The sequence below is a fragment of the Rhopilema esculentum genome, chromosome 21 (assembly GCF_057945365.1).
Source record: "Rhopilema esculentum isolate cy_ngs chromosome 21, ASM5794536v1, whole genome shotgun sequence".
Taxonomy (NCBI): Eukaryota; Metazoa; Cnidaria; class Scyphozoa; order Rhizostomeae; family Rhizostomatidae; genus Rhopilema; species Rhopilema esculentum.
In genome coordinates this window covers 607828-630479 of record NC_142835.1, presented here as the reverse complement: position 1 = coordinate 630479, position 22652 = coordinate 607828, and the positions used below count along the sequence as shown (strand labels likewise).

The 22652-nt window shown below is 38.3% G+C and overlaps 3 protein-coding genes across 3 annotated transcripts in view; all 3 read right to left on the bottom strand.

The window, feature by feature from the left end:
* LOC135684803 (uncharacterized) overlaps positions 1-5154 on the bottom strand; it is a 58940-nt gene extending 53786 nt beyond the window's left edge. The window contains exons 1-3 of the mRNA XM_089115091.1: positions 4406-5154; positions 1523-1644; positions 21-378 (exon numbers count right to left, since the gene is read on the bottom strand). Coding sequence (XP_088971217.1) covers positions 21-378; positions 1523-1626 — 462 coding nt within the window. The 5' untranslated portion in view covers positions 1627-1644; positions 4406-5154. The remainder of the gene's footprint in view (positions 1-20; positions 379-1522; positions 1645-4405) is intronic.
* Positions 5155-11634: 6480 nt separating this feature from the next.
* On the bottom strand, positions 11635-14836 carry LOC135684802 (coiled-coil domain-containing protein 160 homolog). Its single transcript, XM_065200460.2, has 2 exons — positions 14554-14836; positions 11635-13624 (listed from the first exon to the last, which is right to left on the bottom strand). Exons 1-2 carry the CDS (start codon positions 14732-14734, stop codon positions 12900-12902), a joined length of 906 nt encoding a protein of 301 aa, XP_065056532.2. The 5' UTR covers positions 14735-14836; the 3' UTR covers positions 11635-12899.
* A 164-nt stretch (positions 14837-15000) lies between these two features.
* Positions 15001-22096, bottom strand: LOC135684801 (adenosine receptor A3-like). The gene has a single exon (XM_065200458.2). It carries the CDS (start codon positions 20386-20388, stop codon positions 19480-19482), a length of 909 nt encoding a protein of 302 aa, XP_065056530.2. The 5' UTR covers positions 20389-22096; the 3' UTR covers positions 15001-19479.
* Between the last annotated feature and the right edge of the window lie 556 nt (positions 22097-22652).

The following is a 22652-nucleotide window of genomic DNA, read 5'->3' as shown; positions in this document are numbered from 1 at the left end:
GAAATAGACTTGATACTTACCTCGATGTTGCCATTGATGATCTGCAAGCTGCTAATGAGCCTGTGTACAAGGTCCATCAGTTTATCTGCACTTGGCCCACCATTCTGTTCAATACTTAGAAGCGGCAGGAAGATTTCTTTTGCAAGAATTTCAAGATGCTGCACTGCATTTTGACTACACGAACAGTAGAAAATGTCTGAATTTATATTATCCCTTGTGATTTTCCCAGCACTTTGTGTCTTTATAAAGAATAAAACCTTAGATCGGAGGGTAGACGCGGCTCTGAATGATGCGACCAGTGTTTTGCTCTTTTCAGCAACAAAATAAACGAAGATGTGCCTTGTTTCTTCGTTGTTGCAAAACTCGAGCAGGCATCTCCTGAAGGTGTAATTCAAAAGACAATTATAAAAACAATTTTCGTAGGAATAACTTTAGCTTCTTGTCGATGAAATCATAGCTAAAGAAATTATTCTTGCAACCGCAGAAGAAGATAGACTACGAAAACCAAAATTGTCAGTTCGATTTATACAGTAAGTGCAATGACAATTTCGACTTCTAAATTTAGTTGTTTGAGTAGGCCTAATACTCCCTGTAAGCAACTAAAGTGATTAAAACCAGCAAAACCTGCTATATTCAATCTAGTTATCAAGATAGAACCTCTCCTATTCGAAGATGCAATGCATCTCAGTATACTAAGATTTCTGATTTTATAAACATTGCAAACTTCTGATTTCTGGTTTACTTGTAATAGTTACAATTTGCAACTAAAAGGCTATAAGCAACGTTAAGTACAGGATGGGAGATTTGCATTAAAAGCTGAATAATTATGTTGGTGGATATATCCTGTCACATCATCAAGTCTCGTGGCTGCCAAATGCTGCTCAAGATGGTCAGAGTTTGGGTTCAGATGGCAAAAGTAGAAGTACAATGGCAGAGAAGAAACGGAATTGCTTCACTTTTATTGAGAAATATTTCTAAAAAATTCTGTAGAAAATTTCAAATTGAAATAAGAGTACTTGATTTATTTCTCTTAACAAATGTTTGTCAGTTTCCCCTGTGATCCATTACAAGCAGGATGTTGTTGTAGGTAAACCAACATTGTTTCCAGGGTAGATGGGAATGTCCGAATTTGCTTTTGGAGACTGATGTGTTAAAAAACTTTTGACAGGAATGGATGGTGGAAAACAGATGGTTGTTTGTGCCTAATCAGCTTTGTACAAACATTTCAAGTTCAAATACTCAGATATCATTCAAGATAACACCAAAAAAATTTAACAAGCATATTAATGCACAAAGTCAAAATAACTGAGTTATTTCATAGTTCTGAAATATTTTGTTTATATACATGAATTGTTTCATGTAGGCTGCTAATAAAGAAAGATAATTATGGGCCCCTCCAAAGCAAAATAATTCCTTAATTTTGTTGACACAGTTGATAAATTAGGCACATTGGTCTGATGATAAATGAACACTTTTCTGGGCAACTCTAATTTGGAGTGAAATGATTCCTTTTCTCAATTACCTGCTCTCTTCATTTGAAAACAAATTCTTGAGCTCCTCAGCTCTTGGTTTCAAAGAAGATGTTACAATTGTCTCAAACCATCTTAGTCTTTCATCAATCTCCATGTCCAAACTGTTTAAACCCTTTAAAAAGAAAGAGGAAATTATACCTGATAAACTATAAAACATAGTACATCAAACAAAAAAATTGAAACTAAATTTATACTAAACAGACAAAAACAATTAAAATTCAGCAGCAGCAGCAAAACGTACAGAAAAAAAACTTTGCAGCTGCAAAACATACAGAAATGAACTTTGCAAAATTTGGAATTCTTATCTAATAATTTAAAGATTTCCATTAATATATAATTCAAGCTTTTGAATTTAATCTGGCATCAAAAGACTCACAATAATCAAGTAAAGTTCAAGTTATACTTCTCTTCAGCAATAAACACAATAAACCTTAACTACAAAGATCATTAGATAAAGTTGCAAAGATTTTTGTACATGTTATCATAACAGGATTTGCATGCAGTAAATGCTTATATGTAAACTTTCAAAACATTGGACATACAATCCTTTTGCATTCATAAGTTATTTATAATATAATGTAAGTCACAGAATTAATCAAAATACATGCATTTTCTCCCTATGAAAACTAAAGTCAGAATTAGTTCCTTGAAATTAAAATTTGTGATGTTAGTACTAAAAGTTTCTTTAGTTTCTTAAATACCAAAATGCTACTTTCGAGAGAATACAAAAAGGTAGAGCAAAATAGCATGTAACAGGACACCTAATTAGTTAACAGTAGCTCTTATTTTTATCTATCCATTTCACTTATACAGGAAACAGGTGTCTAATGTTGGAAAGAGACATTTTCATCCTATAATTAAAAGATAGATTTTTGAGCAGTTAATCCTGAAAAGTACTAAAGTTTCTTAATTTTTGACATCAACTTAGGGCTCATTTTCTTATAAATGTTGCCTTACACAAAATGAATGAGTGTTCACTTCATGGCAACATCTATTTTAAATGCAATGTCTTTTGGGATTATGCTATTTTTCATAAGCACTTTTTACTTCTCAAAATAAATATCAGGTACCTACTGCATACTGTACCTAACTGAAGATTTTAATTTTTGACAATTCAACCCTTCGTCAAAAACTGTTACAACAACCAAAAAATGACAAATCAACTACTGAAAAAGTTAAACCTGTATTCCAAAGAGCTGCACATCCAAACCCATTCCAAATTATCTTTATTATATTTATTCTTGGCCCACAAAAGTAAGCAAATTTGCTGACAAATGACATAATCTTGCCAACAAAGCCGACAATTTGACAAAACCTGGGGGGCAGTTGCCCTCATACCCCTTCAATTTCTGCCACTGAAGTGAGGCTTGGACATTAACAGCAGATTTGAAGAAGCACCTGGAAAGCTGTGAGATGTGGTTCTTAAGGAAGATGATGAGAATACTGTGGACAGACAAGGTGAGCAACGGATAAATTCTTGCAAGAGCCTGTGTAAATAGAAGGCTTATTAAGGACATCAGAATGATACAGATTCACTTCTTGGGGCATATGCTTCAGAAAGAGGGACTTGAGAACTTGGCACTAAATGGAAAGATAGAGGAGAAGGGAAGCAGGGGAAGGCAGAGAATACTGTGGATGAATAGCCTACCCAGATGGATCCAAACAAATGGTTCAACAATCAAGGAGATTGATCTAATACACATGACTAAGACATAGAATTGTGGCAAAGCATGATCGCCAAAGTCTCATGATATGGCACCAAAGAGAGAGAGAGAGAAAGCAAGTAAAACAAGCTTTGAATATGCTCTTTTTGAAATGGTCTCATTGTTAACTAGAAGAAAAGTTGGCTAAGACCTGGATGAAAACCTTTGTAATTAGCATTTACCAAAATAATATTTGCCATTGTCGTTGCTCTAAAGGGCTTTTGCAACCTTTTTAAAATCTATTTTATTAGTTCTTTGCTGATGAGAACAAAGCATCATCAAGTTGTTGTATCTCTGCTCTGTCATACTACTTTGCTGGTAATTTTTGTTTATTTTCCAATGAGCTGAGAATGATCTTTCTGCTGGAGCAAAAGATAATGGAGCCAGAACTTTTGTTTTACACTCAATTTCTACAATTGTGTCAAATGAAGTTATATCTTCTACTTCAGAAGTAAGCCACTTAAACATTTCTGGAGGAAGTTTTAACTTTCAAACTCTCAACCATTTGCAGCATCCAGAAAAGCTTTTCCCATATTTTCCAAAGGTGCATATGATATTTTTCGAATCTTCCACCTATTTTTACAAGGCATGCATCAACAGTCTCAAAATAGTGCAATCAATAGAAAGATTGGACAACCAAGAATGAAAAGACGAAAACAAATTGAATGTATAGTTCAAAGTGGCTCCAGGATTATAAAGTGCCAAATAAAATTGAACAATGACATGACGCATGTTTAATCTCAAGAGGGGCACTTTTATTCTATAAAAGGAACATGCTTCAAGCTTAGCAGAAAAGTCGTAGGTACGTGCCCCCTAACCCCCCGGCTCCTAGCTCCCCCGAATGGTAAGTCGCGCCCAAATAAGGGGCATGGTATCAAAGTTAGCTCAATAAAGGTCTTTTCATATGCCATTTAATTAGGTATATACACTTATTAGATATAAACTATATTTTGATGTTAGTATTCTGCTGTTCTTTACTCTATTTTGCATATTATTTTGATTTTACTTTTCAAAGTAAACTTCCGAAAATTGAAATGACGAGTTCGGTTTTGTGATTTTTGACAAGTCCTTCTCCACATCTCATTTGAGTGTTAAAAATTGGTTAAGACCCCGGTGGTAAAAAAACGAGCTTACTGCATATTGGGAAATTCAAAAAGCAGCATTACTCACGTCTTATCAGTGAAATTGTTTGTAAGTTGATCTTTGATTTATCGTATGGCGATCAATTGCTCTTTTTTCCACCATCTTGTCGTCAAGGTTTATCTCTGTTGCTGGAAACAAATGGCGGTTGTTGCTGTCTCCTTCGCAGTTGCACAACGACGAAGTTTACCTAGGACACCGGACAGCCCCCTTGGGGAGGCTGGGGGCACTTCCCCTACTTCTTGGCAGGAACTGTTTTGTATTTTGTCTAAGTTCGATGAAAAAATGTTGGGAATGGAGAGGTAACTTTTAGAAATTTTTGTGAAGTGTGTTATACAGTGGCGTAGCAAAGGTAAGGTTGGGGCTGGGGCAAAGGAGAATTGAGCAAGGAAAAACTAGGTTCCACACCCTTTTGAACGCCAGAAAACGCCCCCTCCCCAATAATTTCCAAAATATATTTAAAATCATACCAAAAATCTCCTTGCTCTTGGTTTTTAGCATGTTTAGCCCCTAATATAAAGAAGCAAAGAATAGCAAAAGGTATGTGCTTAGTTTGAGTCATATTAAGAAAAATTTGTAACAGCGGGAGAGAGGGGTGAAATGTAAAGAAATTAAATTATTTTTATCAAAATAAGTGAATGCTTTCTTCCTACAGAGTGTCTAGCAAGTGCCTTGGTGGATTTTCTGAACAAATTGTTTTAAGCAGCTGTCAGTTTTGGAATTAGGGGAGGAGGGACCAGTGGTGGAAATTCAGGCTTTCATTTGGGGGGGCCAAGACCTACGATTTTCCGACAAGATAACATCTTGGATCATGTCTAATGAAGAAACTGCACATGGTAATAAATAAATGATTTTTTGTGTGACAGTACTTCGAGTCGCGTTAGGATTTAGACGAAGAAGACTTCATAGTTTCTCACATTTTCTTGATTATTAAAAAGCTCCTTTAACTACAAAATCAATCTATTTATATTCTTTAAAACGGAAATGCTAGATACAATGGTTGAGTGACAGTTGGCTACTACGCATACATACATTGAATACTTAAATGGGGAAGAGGTTACAGAAGTATACAGCGATCCTGTTACAGTCCACCCCTCGTTGGCAAAAAAATTAGAAACTTGTTTATAATTTTTTTTTTTATACAATACGCGAAAACGAATTGCAGATTATGTAATGTCCATTATGATTGTTTGGTTATTTTTACGAAAATTAACGACATATCCGAGAGAATACTTCTTGATTAAGCGATATAACGTAAGTACCTCCGTGCAGTCCTCCTTCGAGTTGGAGGTATGGGCACGATTTTACAAGACCTCTAAGACGACCATTACGTGCAAGCACTTCCCGAGCGGCGGGAAAATGCTCGTAAACAAACTTACATGCCTGGGAAGATATAGCAGATTTGTTTGGTAACGTATCGAGGTACTTTCCGAATTCTAATGCTACAGAGGCGATGTCTGGATTGGCACTTATTCTAGAATCAACTAAGTCAGTATCGGGCGTAACTTGGGCGTCTTCAGGAAGACTTAAATCTGAAGAAGACGGGTCTGGAGCTACTACAACCTTTTCTATGTTGACGGGACGTGGAAGATTGTTCCCTGTAATAGCGTTACGCAGTGTTAAAAGATCAGAACGATTAAATGGGTGACCGGTAACAAGATAGGGACCGTCAAAATTTCGGATAAATCGAGATACTTGACCAGAGTTGGAGGGCCTACAGTCCTTTCTCACGTAAACAATTTTTCCATCAGGGATTTGTAGGTCTCGTGAAGCGGAATCATAAAGTTCGCGCTGGCGACGGCGTAAATCAGATTTTATGGCATCAAACTGGTTATGCGCATCTTTCATGTTAGATACTAATTGCTGCGCATAATGATCTGCAGGCAGCGCTTGTGGTGGGAGCTGCAAAGAAATTGTTTCTGGCGAAGGGGCAGTACGGCCAAATATGAGAAAAAACGGCGTAATGTCAGAAGTTCCTGAAATAGGCGAAGTGTTGTGCGCATAAGTAGCTGGTTGTAAGAATTCTTCCCAGCGTTCTTGGTAGTTTTCACAATAAATGCCTATAGCGCTGTTGAGAAATCGGTGAACACGCTCTGTGGAACCATTTAAGCGTGGTCGATAGCCAGAGGTAAAAACCTGTTTAATTGAAAGTAAAGCTGTAAGTCTGTGAAGAACTGCATTAAGAAATTCTCCACCACGGTCGCTTTGTAAAACGGCGGGAAAACCGAAAAGCAGAAAGACTTCATGGAATAAGGCGCGTGCTGCTGTTGTTGCGGTTTTGTCCGGGACTGGAATAGCCCTGAGAAAGTTAGAGTAAGGACAAACTGCTGTGAGAATCCACTTGTTCCCGGAAGTAGAAAGTGGAAGCTCGCCTACATAATCAACACCTAAAGTATGAAAGGGGTGTTGATACAAACGTACCTGCATTGGACCGTGAGGTTGTTTTAGTGTTTTAAACCTAATGCAGGATGGGCAGCGACGAATCCAGTTTCGAACATGTTTCGACAAATTTCGCCAATAAAAATCTCTAGAAATGGCATTATAAGTAGCATCGCGTCCACGGTGCATACCTAGTGGCGAGTCATGGTAGGCGTGCATAAGATGGCGTTGCAGGGCAAGGTCTGTAGGAACAAAAAGGCGCAGATGGTCCGGGTTTTGCATAAATTCGTCGGCATAAAACAAAAGACCATCTATGAGTTTTGTGCGTTTAGCGATAGTGGAAACCCATTTCCGAACTTTTTGGTTGTTGGTCGAAATGGCCGTGAATGATTTTCCACTAAGAAGAAACTGTATAAGGGGTCCTAACCACGGGTCTGCGCGCTGTTTTTGTGCAAATTGTACTCGATCATAATTAAGTGGGCGCAACTGTTCGAAATCGTCTGGCCACGGATGAGGTGTAGGCAATTTGGCCTGAGTAACGTCAATAGCATCCGTTGCAATGGCAATGCAGGGTGTGGATGATAGTTTGTTATGTTCTAGGTGTGGTAGAGCTGGCTTAACGAGAGATGAGGGTGTGGGGCAGGCCTGGCGGACACACATTGAAGCGAAATCTAAAGGAATGGTGTCTTGATCAGTGGTTAAACTGAGACCAAAGCAAATTGTTGCAATTAAAAATTCGGAGGTATCTGAAGGAGGAATGACATGAATGTTGACCTCTGTAGTTGGGTCCGGCAAAGGTGCGCGACTTAAAGCATCTGGCACAACATTATTTTTACCTGGGCGATGCTCTATTGAAAAATCGAACTCTGCTAAAGAGAGGCACCACCTGGCAAGCTTGGAATTTTGTGGGGCAATTGCGGCTAAAAATTTAAGATTAGCATGGTCTGTAATAACTGTAAATCTGCGACCCATAAGGTAATGACGAAATTGCTCAAGAGCCCATTTAACTGCAAAAAGCTCTTGGTGTGCTGTGGCCCAACGCGATTCAGCTGCAGTAAAGGCTTTTGAGGCGAATCGAACAGGTCTAAGAACGCCGTTATGATTTTGAGCAAGCATCGCGCCGCAGCCAATTTTGCTAGCGTCTGTGTGCACTTGAAATTCACTGTCCCAGTTTGGGTGGTACAAAATTATGTCCTTAGAAAGCAGGGCCGATTTTAGGTCCTGAAATTCAGCCTCGTGTTGTTCAGACCAAGAAAATGAGGCTTGGTGGCTAAGTAGTGAGCGCAAATGTTTGGTTCGATGAGACATATTGTTGATGTACTCGCGAAAATATCCAACCAAACCTAGAAAACGTTTTAAGCTAGACACATTATGAGGCCTAGGAAACGAAGAAATTGATTCCGTGCCTTTTTGCGCTGGAAAACGACCTTCAGGGGTAACACGATGGCCTAAAATATGCAAGTCGGTGGAGAAAAATGAGAATTTTGAAGGTTTAAACTGAAGACCAAATTTAAAGGCACGCTCGAAAATCTGCTGGTAGTGAAGTAGCTCTTCTTCATAAGACGAAGACCAGGTTACACAGTCGTCGATATAGATAATCAGCCATTGATACAAGAAGTCAGAGAAGACTGTGTTAAGTATACGCTGAAATGTTTGGGGCGCAGTTTTTAAACCAAAAGGCATACGCAAGTTTTCCCAGAGGCCTAAATGAGTACAAAATGCTGTTTTTTCGCGATGTTTTGGATTCACTGGGACCTGCCAGTAGCCACTGGCTAAATCCAGCTTACCAAAAATTTTACCCTCACTTATAGCATCTAGAATATTGGAAACGTTAGGGATTGGGTACCCGTCACCAAGGGTAACAGCATTGAGAGCCCGATAATCTACTACAAAGCGAGGTGGTTGAGGTTTTCCTTTTTCGGGGGGTTTACGGACTAAGATACAAGGAGCCCCCCAAGGGGAATGGCTAGGTTGAATAATGCGAAGTTTTACCATACGCTCAAGCTCCTCCTTAATAGCTGCTAATTCGGCAGGACTCTTACGGTAAGGAAGTCTATAAACAGGAGGAGAATCACCTGTATTGATATCATGATAAAACCCTTTAATGGCTGACAGTGGCGAATTCGGCAAATGAAATACATTTGGGTATTTTCGTAAGAGTGCTTTGAATCGGTCCATAACTAGACTTGGCACATGCGCATATTGGGGCGTGTCCAATTCTAAAGCCGTTACCAGCTGTTTGTAAAATTCTGGTGAAGTTGGGTTAAGACACACATTATCTGTAGGCGGAAAAGCATTATCATGCTCGACGGTATTGGTTTCTAGAAATTCGGATAATGCTGAAGAATCTAACCCTGTGCTCTTAACGTGTGTTGGCAAGGAGACAAGCGGATCGACACCTAAAGGCGGATTATGCACATTTGCTAATACCTGTGAATACCAGTGGTCGGACATTTGTTTTGCAGTATAATCCACGGTATCTTCATACACCACACTATCCGCTTTGGAGAAAGATCGTATAGTGCCGAGCGAAACATTAAAAGGTATATTTGCAGAACCTTTGTTCGAACGTATTAAGATATTGGTTACGAAGGCCATATCAGGTGGATCATCAGAGCATATGGCGTCGTTGCTTTGAGGTGCCAAAACAGCCACACAAGAAGGTGGGGTCGGGGCCAGTGGCCGACTTGGTCGACATTTTGAAAACCCAGGGTGGCTGGCAGGGTAAAATTGGGGCAGTTGTTCACCAGAAAAAGGTACGCTCTTCAGGGAGGCAAGGTCTATTGGACCACTAAGGGTTTGAAGCCCTGGTGAAAACGTATTGCCCTCCAGCCAAAGGGGCCCCGAAAAGAGAGGAGAGCCTATAAGGGAGGCGGTTACCATGAGGCAAACCGTGACAAAATTGAGCCCTCGGGTCAAAGAAACATGGCTTGCTGACGTGCCTTGCATGGGCATGGCGGTAAGCAAACATGTAACATTGGCCGTTGAGCTGGGGCTGGGCTGTTGGCCTCTCATAGCAGGAAAATATTCGATTGGATTGGAGTCGTAACAGCTAATGTTAAAATCCATTGCAGAATCGGCAAAATATACCTTCAAATCCTTAGAATATATACGTGCATCGGTTTGTCGCAAATGATTCTGACCAAATAAAATAGGCCAAGACAGGCTGGGAACAACGAGCATCGTGAAAGTTGCGGATTTGCCATTTTCCCAAGTGATAGGCACTTGAATGACACCAACTGCCTTGAGGGAAGAATTAGGCCCAGCGACCGAAACAGGGATAGGCTGCTCTAATTTAGTAAATTGAAACGCAGGGTCGTATTTCGCTACGGTTTGCGCATGATGTTGGCTGACGAGTGAAACTGAGCAGCAGCTATCCAGGGGCAAGGGCAGGGAAACACCCGCAGAGGTGACCTTAGTCCACAAAATGTTTTTTGCCGCAAGATCCAAAGACGAAAATTTCGCATTAACGGGAAGGGAGGTTATAGCTGGCATACCATAAAGTGGATCTTGCGTCGTAGCCACATGAGACACGGGAGCCTGGGTAGGCTGGGGCAGTTGCCGTTCGACTTCTTTCTCGATACTTGTTGCTAAGTCTTTCTTTAAGGAAGAAAAAGAATCGCTGACAATTTCTTTTACCGAGCTAAGCAGTACAGAATTACTGTGTTTAGGGTCAGAAGGCGATACATAAGTTGCCTTAATTCTATCATGCCTACGAATATCGGGAGGGGCACTGCGAGAATCACTACGAGGGTTGGGAGAATGTGTAAACGCTTTACAGTTAAATCTAAAGCATTTTGAGCATTTATGAATATAGCCTCTTTTACATTGATTATTTGGCATCTCGCAGTGTGCTACGTCAAATTTGTTAAAGTAACGACAAAAGTTTGTACCTGGAGGGTCTTTTTGAGCTTGTTGGCGTGATCGAACATTTTGCTTGGCATGAGGAGAGTCTTGAGAGTTTCTCGACAGCATGTTAGGTGGCGGAGAGGAAACCAAGGCTTGGGGCTTCCATAAACCTTCGATGGCATCAGGCTTTGGAGGCTGGACGGATTCAAACCGTTTGGCAGCTTCAATCACGGCGGTAAGCGAAGAGAAGGGTGAATCTCGGCTCACGAGTTCTTTTGCAAGAGAAGGTTGTAATTTGAGCATAAATGCGTGAATTAATTCTACATCTGCGTCAGTACGGTGAATTCCAGGAATGAGTTTTTCCAAGGAATGCTGGGTTTCAAGGAAACGATGGGCGAAGTCGGCCACGGATTCGGAAGGGTGTTGGTACATTGAGTAATATGTGGCGAGTAGTTGGCGGATTTGTTGCTCTTTGGGAACCCCTCTCTGGGCTTTGAGTTGAGCAAGGCCAGTTTCATAGAAAAGAATGAACTCAGCATTGCTTGTTTTGTCGTCTATTCTAGCGGCATTGGCAGCTTCGAATGCACAGATGATGTCGAACGCTCGGGTATCCCGGCGGCATTGTTGTTTCAAATAGGTGAACCAAAATTTGGCAGAGACACCAGAAGAAGAAAGCACGTTTGTGAGTTGTTCGGCAAAACGATCAAGGTCTTCGCGGCCTGTAAACTCAGGGAGAGTGAGCTGTGGTAGACGAAGGGGCGAGCTTGTAGTTTCTTTGTTGCGAACAGATTGCGATAATTCATGGACGGCATTAGAGAGCTCTCGAATCTGTTGCTGAGTTTGAGAGGAAACATCTTTGGCGGTGATCTGTTGTTCTTTGACAACGGAGGCGAGACCACTGACAAGTCCAAGGACTTCTTCGTATGACATTGAGAGGATCGATGATCGATGGTAAAGACGAGCGGGTCCTGCACCAATTCTGTGACAGTACTTCGAGTCGCGTTAGGATTTAGACGAAGAAGACTTCATAGTTTCTCACATTTTCTTGATTATTAAAAAGCTCCTTTAACTACAAAATCAATCTATTTATATTCTTTAAAACGGAAATGCTAGATACAATGGTTGAGTGACAGTTGGCTACTACGCATACATACATTGAATACTTAAATGGGGAAGAGGTTACAGAAGTATACAGCGATCCTGTTACATTTGGTGGGGGGGGGAGGGGGGGTTTTATTCTTTATTTAGCCAAAGAGCAGTGCTTCTCTCAAATTGTTCTGATTTATACATAAGAAACATGGTAGAGACATTATATTGTCATTTTAAAATGAAACTTTTATGTTTTATGTTACAGTTCTCATAACAAAATTCATATTCAAGCTGCACTTTCCAACAAGGTTGGCAGAATTTTGGAGTGGCTATTTTGGTATACAGCAATGTTTCTCCATTCATATAGATTTTTGAAGCAATAATACATGATATTTACGTGAAATTTTTCAGTTTGATAGAAAGTGGTTCTGTAACTTTGAAATCAAAACAAAACAATATTTGCAGACAGTTCTGCCTACAAAGCTGCTTGCTGTTTGTCTTTTGTTAAAAAATGGACAGTCTTCTTTACAAAAACTTGAACTAAAAATGGTGAATTAAAATTCAAGAAGGCATTGCTCAGATTTATCACTGAGCTTTATTTGTTTGATTGCATTTGATAAAAGGTATGGATTGTGAATTATCTCAAAACCAAATGCTTTATAAATTTCTTATGTAGGAGCAGAGTCAAAATAGACAAAGGCTAACTGAAAATGAAATTAATTTAGGTTTTTAAACTGCAAGAAGTAGTTTGACATGCTTACCATTTAATGTACCTCAATATTTACATTTATAACATTTTAATCTGCCTAAAGTGTTGACAAATGTTTAAGGAAATTGTATATTTGATGACAAATTGAAAAATTTGGAATTTAACAGTCTTTTTCCAAAATCTAGAAATGACAGTTAAAAATTCAAAGTAACAGAAAATAGCAAGAGGAAGAATTTTAGATACAGAATAACATTTGAACTTAAATTAAAAAACTGAACATAAAAGCCAGAAATAAATGAAAATAAATTAATTTGACAAATCTCAAAATCCAATCAATTTAATTTGACAATGTGGAAAAGTTTAGGTACAATAATGATAAAAACTAGATTTCATCAGCAACTTGTATTACACTATAGAAACACTAAAACAACTGACAAAAATCATACCTAATTGAACATGCATAGGAAATCATTTGCCATTGTCAAAATATTTGTGTATCTACCCCATGTTCTCTGTCTCAGTGACATCTAGAAATTTATCTGTTTTATTAGCTTGTATGTGTGCAAAATGTCTTCTAAGCTGGTCAAGAGCTATTTTTGTTAAATGGTGTTCCTGTTTCTCTCGTTCTAGCTCTTTCTGTAACTTTTCTTTTTCTTCTTCAACCTTTTCCTTTGTATGCTTATACTGTGCAATAAGAATATTCCTTTGCTCAACAAGACCCAATTCTGTCTTCCGTTGCATGCTTGTAAGTGATCTATTAAGATCTCTACAAGCTAGCTGTAGTTTTTTAATTTCATTTCTTTCTTCTTCCAGTTCAGTTTTTAAAAAGGCATTTTGATCTTTGTATTGTGCCTCTATGATCAGTAGCTGTTGTAATTTCTTCTCTGAGTATCCCAGATCTTTTTGAAGCTCTTTAATTGTTGCAGTCGATTTCACTATTTCCTTTTTCTGTGCAGAAAGCAAATGGTCCTGGTTTGCAATAATTACATCTTTATTTTTACACTTCTTTCTTAATTCACTATTTCGAGTTTTTGAATCTGATAACAAAATAAGTAGGTGAACCGCACGTCTTTTTAAATTGAAAAAGCCATCTCGGAAAACATCTAGTTCTTCTTTGGTCCATAAACAATTTTCATCTTTTTTTGTCTTCTTATAAGTCTCAACAGAATTAGAGATTGGTTCACATTTTCTTTCAGAACTCTCCAATACAATCCCTTTTTTCTCTGAAATTATGACAGGCAGTGAATTATAAGATAAGGCACAGCATATATTGCAGAAAAACTCTGAAAAACTTATCAGGAGGACTAAATTGGAGAAATTCATATAAACAACAACAGGAAGGCTTTACTCCTATACATTGTGCTATAAGATAAAACAATAGAGGTGTTACTGGTTGCAATAATATGTCAATCAATTAAACTAGGTGCCCATTGTTTCTGTGACAGGGGTAACTACAAAGTAGCAATGTAAATATAGGAAAAATGGGCCAACCTCAAAAATAAGCTAAGACACAGTGAAGCCATTGCACTGCACACTCCTTTAAGTCAGTCAAACAAACATTCAAATCAAATCATTCGTATGTACTGGCAAATTGTTTGAAAAATTTGTTCAAATTTTTTTTCTCTTTTCAGAAAAAAGATAGAAAATAAGCCAATTCAAAAGTAGGCCGGAAAATTTCATCTCATAAAAAATAAGCCACGGCTTATTTTCGAGGAAATACGGTAACTGACTATGGGGGGGGGGGAATAGACACCCTATTCCAAGACAAAGATAATTTCGTTGCTAAGAACTTTGAAACGAAGGAACCGGTAAAATATGAAGCTATGTGTTTTCTGATATTCTTGCCGACTTGCAGACCAAATTTGCAAAAAATTGTACACATAAGCAAAAGTATACTATAATTTTATAGCTGATAACCGCTATTGTAGCCAAAGCCAACCTGACAAACAGGATGACATGAAAAATGGAATGACTTCCTGACTTAACATGATAAAAAACTGGGACCGGATGGTTTCTCATTAGCAAAAGCTGGGAATTACTTGCAGCATTCATCTTTCCTTATTAACAATCATACAATTTTCAAAAACTTTAGAAGGAGTGTTACGCATTTAGATATAAACGGTCATTGAAGAAAAAATAAAACAGGCCTAACCGGGACACTCAGCATGATCCCTCTCAGCCAGAACACGACAGAACGCATTTTCATACAAATCCTTTAATTTTTCCCTAGCATAACATGCTGTTTTTATTTCATCTCTTGTTCTGTCAGATAAGGTATCCTCCACAGTATACTGAACTGGAAATACGTCTGAAACCCAGTGTTTCGCCGCCATTTTTTTCTATTTACAAAATCATCAGCACCCTGTGTTTTTTAGTTCGCCGGTGTTCTTTTCGTTTTTATGCAGAAACGCATAAAAAGTTCAGTATATTGTAGATGATTAGATGATACCTTTTCTGGCAAAATAACAGATGACATGAAAAGTTGAAACTGCATTTTGTAGGCCTTGAAATGTGAACTGGAAGATTTCAAAAATGAAGACAAAACAAGAAACTATCATAGGTTGCTTTTATAAGAATAGCGGGAAAGGTCATGGATATATTCCATCAGTTGTCGGTTACTTTAATAGTGCTGTTTTTTCTGGGTGTAAAATGCCTTTCCACATAAGAACTGCTAATAGTCTAACAATGTTTGGTCTATCAAAGACGTTTGCTACCATGAAATTTCTCTTATGCTGGAGCTGCGAAGTGAAGCAAAACAAGTTTGAGTATGTAGCTGTAGATGTCGGCTGGTGTGGACAAACTTGAGCAAGAACGATACCTGAGGGGGGCATGCTTTTAACAAAACAACATATATTTAACAAACAGATATATTTGGACTTAATCGAGCTTACAAAAGGATACAAGTCGACTATAGGTCAAAAACAGAAGAATGAATCAATTACAAAATGTCAAGAAAGCAAACTGTAAGTTTACTGTAGCTATCCAGTTGAAAATTCCTCGAAAGACATAGCTCGAGATAGGTTTTTCCCAAAAAATGGTGAGTTAAGGCACTTTTTTATAAGAACCAGCCTATACAATAATTGAATATGCTAAGATTGATAAAATAACAGATAAATGGTCAAGCAGATGGTTAAGTGTATTTGAAGTCCTGAAGGAATAAAATTCTAAATACGCTTTGCAGAGAGAGCATATGGAGCAAAAACCGAGCAAATTCCATGCTTTAATTAGAGAACAAGGAACTGCAAGAATCATAAAATTCTAACGTGCAACTTAGAGTGTGCTAGCATAAGTTCCCGCTACTCAGCTCTGGAGAGTTGGAAAGATATCATTCTTTAAATTTCAGGCACCTACCCACATTCCTTTAACACAACTCCCTGAACAAACTGCCACATCATTACGATAATCAAGTGTTTAATTGCAGTTTGTTTTGAATTTAAACTTTATTGAAACTTTCATTTTATATTTACATTCATTTTACGTTCATATAGCTAATATGAATATGGTGTATTGACAATGGTAAAACGAAAGCTTGATTAAATGAAATTTAATCACGTTTAATATGTGACAGGGTACGCCTTTTAGGTGCCCCTTGGGCTTTTGTTTTTGGGCACAGATTGCACAATTGTGGAGTTTGTGTTTATTGTAGCAGTGCTCGAGTAAGCTTTACATTGTGTTTTTTATACGGCTAAAGCAACCAGCGTGCAAGTGTGCATTGGCTTTGGGTATATAAACTTTGTCTTAGCACAGTTTCATTCTCACACGTTGCACGACAACTTGAAGTTGGACTTTGGAGAGGAAAGGTTTTTACTTTGCGACCCTGCCCACCCAACCCTTGTCTAGAAATGTTCAGGGGTTTTTATTTACATGCATGTTGACTTTCTACTTATTTTCGTGCATTAGTTAATGGCCGTATGGCTTGCGACTTTTTGCATGAACAAGGTGCTGCTAGTCGGCGGAAGAAGGCCATTGTTCTTCTTCTCAACCCCCTCAAAAACGGTTGGGGTTTTATTTATGGCCGTCTCTGCGATTGGCGCACCGACAGCCCAAAACTAAATGGTTCAAATGATGAGAGAACACCACCTTCAGTCTTATGATTGACAATGGTAAAACATTCTGAGGACCATCCTACCCTTATTTGCTAATGGTTTTTGTTTAGTAACCTGGAACAAATATTAAATGAAAAACAAAGGAGTTAGTTTACTTTGGCTTCCTCTATTGTAGACCTTAAGTGCCTCACACAGGGCACCAATGTTTCGCAAAAGGAGTTTTACTGGGAAGTAAATCAATTAAAAACCAAATCCTTTATCTTTTATCCCCTTTCTTATCATTAGCTTTATCATGATAATTTTTCTTTTATGACCCCTTATTTTCCTATACCCCTATCCCCCTTTTTCTTGCGTCATTTAAGGCTGTAGCGGAAAGGAAAAATCATTGAAAATTATTAAATCAGTATAGAAAATAATTGGCCTCTGTTCGGATCTCCACAGCTTTTAAGAACGTTTCTCTATTCTTCGTTTATTCTGCAATTTTCATCAGCTCCTTTAAGTCAGGTAGGTCACCTGCCTAAACCAGATTGCATTCGATTATAACTGTCTTGATTCAAAGCCCAATTGTCTAATCTTACAAATTCAAATAATCTGTATCGTGTGCAAAGGGGCTTCATTGTGGCTGCTGGTTCTTTGGAAAAGTGCATCCATTAGTTAGCTGATATAGTTAATGATGAACAAGACAAAAATGTTGTCCTGTTATTCTAAACAATTGAGTTTTCAGCACTTAAATGGCATGGAAAAATTAAATAGTCAAGAACATTGATATGGTTTTCAAGGAAATGGAAATCAGAAAGATCTTAAGGCGAGAGAACAAAAATGAAGTGTAGATATTCCCATACTTTGGCAAAGCTCATTATCTTTTTCAAAGTGGAAAATCGAGAAAATTATTTCAAGTTTGACAAAAAGAATATCCGATTACAGGGGCGGATCCAGCAAAAAACCTGACTGAGTTCCAGGCCAAGGCTAAGGTCTTTCAGATGATGCATTAATAATTGTGCACAAGGCAACATTATCATTTATATTTGTGCATTTTGATACCATGGGGGGGGGGCAGGTACTACCCACTCACTAAACTAGATTCTAGATCTTTTTCTGACAAAAAACTGCCTCTGTGAAAGTTTTTGCAACCCTCTCTCTTTCTTAATACCTTTTTATTTGTCTTGGATGACATAGCAAAATTTTTCCCGTTTTCCCTCGCAATTTGTTGTTTTGCCTCCGTAGACACCTGCCTATTCATCAAAGTATGGTGTTCCGTCTGAGCATGGGTCTCCCCTGCATAGGACTGCAATTTAAAACAAAGGCTGTTAATGCTCCTGGAAAATTAACGATTTTTCCTGGTTTTATCTCAAACGCTTAACAATCTGCTAGAATGCTGCGAGGATCGACTTCCACGCTAGAACAGAAACAATAGGTAGCCAATAAACTACTGGCTATTGTACTGCTCTCTTACAAAGATGGTTTCATTTCCGAGTTCCAGATGCTGTTTTGACTAAGTTCCATCCGTGTTCCGAACAAAAATGTCATTGTCTCAATTCATTCACTTCCGAGGCACAAAACGTTTATTTCCGAGTTCTAGGATCGACTTCTGTTGTCCTCCACAGCGTTTGGGAAATCGTTTCACAATCACGACAGAGAAGAAGGGACGGAAAGGACGAACGAATTATATCAAACTGGCAGCTTTAAAATTCTGAAGGGACTGTGATGAAACTTAGAATTTTTAGGTTTCACTTTTTTAGCTTAAATGTTTCTTGTTCCAGGCAACACTATTTTTAGCTATATGTTGGAAAACTGACTGAGTTCTGTGCACTAAGGAACTCACTCTGGATCCGCCTCTGCGACATCCGCTTAGAAATTCAAGCGCCCTGCAGTTTATGTGTAAAAGTGTTGTTTGCTCTTTGGGTAAGGGGGAGTGGTTTTAAAAAGGCGATTTGACTTTGGGTATTGTTTGGCGCGAGAATAATACAACGTGAGGCCTTCATAATAATGTTAATACACAGATACACAGGAACGCACAAATGATAAAAAATCACCATTGTTCACAGCTATAGCTTACAATTGAGCAACCAATAACAGCGAAAAACAGACTGTGATGTGAGGTATGAAGACCACTATATCGTTTCGTCTGACTCAGGCAAGATATAATGCTGATAATGCGATTTGACCTGAACATATGACCATCACACGCACCAAAAGTCCTTTTGATAAAAGAAAATGACTACTAAAACACCTTTCTGACTTGTTGCACCTATCTCAAACTTCGAATATAGAGCTTTTTTGCTGTATCAACACGCTGCCTGGGGTGGACGGGGCCTCTTGCAAATATTTCTAGAAGGGTTTAAGCCCCCAAGGCCCCCCACCTTCCACCGTAGTTGCCACCTAGATTCACCACTGCTTTTTCCAAGCTTAGAATACGTTGCTACATTTGATGGTTGCTGTTGTTTGTATTACTAATTGACTTTAATTAAAAATTGCATTTCCTTTTTTTTGAAAAAATGGAAAGAAAACGGGTACATACACAATACAGTCAAAATGGAAAACATTCCAGTCGTTTAGAATTGCCCCAGAAACTGCAAAACGAAAGGCTTTCATGCTGAACCGCCAAGAATTTTTAATAGGTTCTAGCAGTGCATCTTGCGACGCAAAGAAAGTCTCAACGATGTTCGATGAAGATCCAAAACATCTTTGGAGCAAGAGCAAAACTACTTCTTTACAGTATCTAACGAGTTCTTAGAAGAATAACACTGGTGTTTCCTATCAAGGTTTCTGCAAATGATTATAATTAAGTAGCTATTCTTCTTGAGTATATTCTTCTTTAATTTACACAATAAAGTCGTCATGCATCTTTAATTAGATCAATTAAGTCAGCATGTATTTCTGTTCTTTTTCAACAGTTATAATAAAGCTTGATTGTTTGTATTCGCCATTTTATTCTTTCAATACACGAAAGCTGGTGATGAATACATTGAAAAGCGTTTACCTTCATTATGTTTACTTTAGCACTGTTTTTTCATCCGTATAAGTAAAGGTCTTCACAGGTAGAAGCTTTCCTCATCTGATTGCGCAGATCTTTTTGAATAAAGAGCCCTAAACTGCTTTCGCTTGAAGAAATAGATCCACGGGTTTATGAAGCTACTCAACAGCGCAAACAAAAGACACAATCTCCTTCCGTGAATGTCATTAATGCTGATGCCGTATGTATAAACAAGACGATATAATGACAAGGGCAGGTAGCAGCAAATGAAAACTATAACGATGCATAAACATTCTCTAGATGCAGCTAAATCAGACCTCTTTGGGAGTCTCCTTTTCGACGTATCGCCTCTCCCGTTATCTTCTCCACAGCCTTGCTCTCGGAGAGAGAAGCTTTCACTTTCTGTAGTCTTTAAATACTGTTTCTTTATGGCTTTGTACAGAAGCGCATTTGTGACAATTAATACGGTTGCACCAACAAAGAAACAAATAATCATTATTGTTCCACGTGCTCTCAGCTCAAGTTCAAAAGAAAAGCCAAAAAAAAAAGAATATTGTTGTACACACATCAGGAAGGAAAATCCCCAACTTGAAGCAAGAAAAACTGCAATGCGTCTGCAAGTTACAATAGAGTAATATCTCAGTGGCCTTTGGATTGCAATCAGTCGGTCAAAAGAGAACAGCGACAGGGACAAAATGGATGCGAAAAAACTACCGAAGAGGGGGATATTACCAGCCATTTTGTATATCATCATGCGTTGGTTGGACAGCAAGCAGGTCGCCAAAGACACGCTGAACACGCCGACAAGCAGGTCTGCGAAGGCGAGTGATAACAGAAACCTGTTGACTTTGCGGCGCAAAATTCGTCTTTTAAAGCGGCAAAACGTGCCAATGACGATCGAATTCGCAACTATTACTGACAAACCGATAATTATAGCTGCTATCCAGTATACGTCGCTCGCTTCCATTTCAAATTGGCTGTGTATGTTGCAACTCTGAAGCTCTGTGTGGAGATCTAAGAACCATCTCACACAGTCGCTAACTTTTATACCGTCATCTGATGTGCTGCTTCAAAGTGGTTGCTACACTGGGAAGCAATTTTCGCACAAGTGTATTAAAACCACCACCTTTAAACTGTTTGCTCACTGTTAACACAAAACCAGCAAATTTTGCAATATCAATGTTTAAACAGATAAACGAAACAGCGGTTTACGAACCAAAGTTGAGGGAAATAACATCCTTGAGAAATAAATTGGAATGTCGAATTGACCTTTTCAAACAGTTTGACTGTAGCCAATGGGATTCAGCAAAACTCAGGATTCAATTTTCCAAACAACAAAGCTTATTTCTTGAACAGGAAAAGTTTAAATGATTCCGAAAATAATAACGACAAAATCTCTTAGCTGAAACTGTTAGAAAACACAGTCTGGAAACAAAATAAAGCAATCCGAGGAAAAAGCAGTAAGATCGATAAAACAACGCCCAATAATCGCTAAACTGTTTCTCATTTCTTTTGTATTCGGGAGCTGAATGGAAGACACTGAAAAGGCCACCACTTCCTTCATTATCATTTTGTTCCAACGACACTGTGTTGCTCCGGAGTCAGATTGTATAACACCACATTTGATGTGCAAATCAAGTGAATCATGGTATATATATATATATAGTCTCTGGAAACTCTGCAAGAAATTAAACCAGTATCTTGTAGAATAAAAGATAGGAAAATTCGCCTGTCTTTGAAGAAATAAGGAAGTGTAGATAATGGAAACAATAGACTCTTTAGTAGGCCATGGACACCCGGTGAACTGACTGAAAGTGAAGTGGACCACGTCATTTTAATGCACAAGCTTCCGTAGGCAGAGTTCTCAGGACACATGGCACCTTCAACCCAAAATTGTATTAATAACAGATAGAATTTCACAGAGATTGATGGAAGCGTCAGTAAACTGAGAAAAAAGGAAGACGGAGTGCCGCAAGGCTCATGTTTTCAACCAAGATTATTCTCAATATATGTAGATGACTTCTTCGAAGCCCTCAGGAAAGGCCAGCTTGAGATGAATGCTGGCAATGATAATGTTAAGGGACATACACCAACAGTGTACCCACTGTTTATATGTGTTTATGATACAAGTATGAGAACACCTCTAATCCAGGCCTTATCCAGAGGTCCAGATCAGCTTGCTTCGCTGCCAGAAAAATCAACATCCAGCCAAAATAAATTTGTAGGTATTCAAGTATATGCTCCCCGTCTGTGCTCCCCGACTTTGGAACCTGTTGCCCAACAATGTTAAAACATCTCCAAATTTGAATATTTTTAAGAAAAATTTGAAAACCTATTTCTTTATAATTGCTTTTAGTTAAACGGACTTCATTGCATAAACATTCATTTTAGCCGTTTTAGGATTTTAAACAAGTAAAGAACTTCTTATTAATTATCTAAATTTTAAACTAGTCATAAACTTTTGTAATAACGATCAATGTAAGTAAATTGTACAAGGAAATTTTTTTTAAAAATAATTAACGACGTTTCGAGCATAGCCTGTTATCTATTATAGCATCATAATGTACTGCACACATATTAGTATATTTATATAAACTATTGTCATTGTAAAGCGCCATAGATAGATAATTTTTTATTTGTATGTGCGCTCTAAAAATGTTTATTATTATTATTATTAGTATTATTATTATTATATTGTACTTTTCAAGGGCTCCTTCTCTTCTAATAAGCCATTGCTGAATACCAAATACCAAACGTCTCTAGCGGGCCAACTTCTGGTGAGAATAATGACTTGAGGTAAAAGGCATTAAGAAGGGGCCAAATTTGCCTTCGTTTCTTCCACCTTTTAGGCCAACACACCATAATATACTTTGATCAACAAAGTCTCCCTTGATACACGTTGTCGCAAAACCTTGTATGGAGTTTGCCTGATAAAGGAAAAATGAAAAACTAAATGGAGCTATTAAACTTTCACTGAAAAACCATTTCATCAAAGCATAATTGCACTTTTATGCGTTGTCGTCGGAGCGAAATCCATATTAGGGGGGCTGCCCATTGTCTTGTATAGAACAGTTTCACAGTTTTTTGAGGCATCCAGACCACCCAGCCCCCCGTTTCTGACGGCCGTGTTATATGCACAAGTATCTATATGAAAGATTGATAAAGAGAACACTGGTTTTTTCTATATTCCCTCTAAACGACAAGCCTTTAATATTAGTCGAAATGTTTCAA

Bases quoted from the DNA above. Each gene is read 5' to 3' on its own strand.
- LOC135684802 (XM_065200460.2), bottom strand. From the start codon at position 14,734: ATGGCGGCGAAACACTGGGTTTCAGACGTATTTCCAGTTCAGTATACT. The intron at 13,625-14,553 runs GTTAGGCCTGTT...TCATAATTTCAG, and splicing joins GGATCATGCTGAGTGTCCCG to AGAAAAAAGGGATTGTATTG.
- LOC135684801 (XM_065200458.2), bottom strand. From the start codon at position 20,388: ATGGAAGCGAGCGACGTATACTGGATAGCAGCTATAATTATCGGTTTG.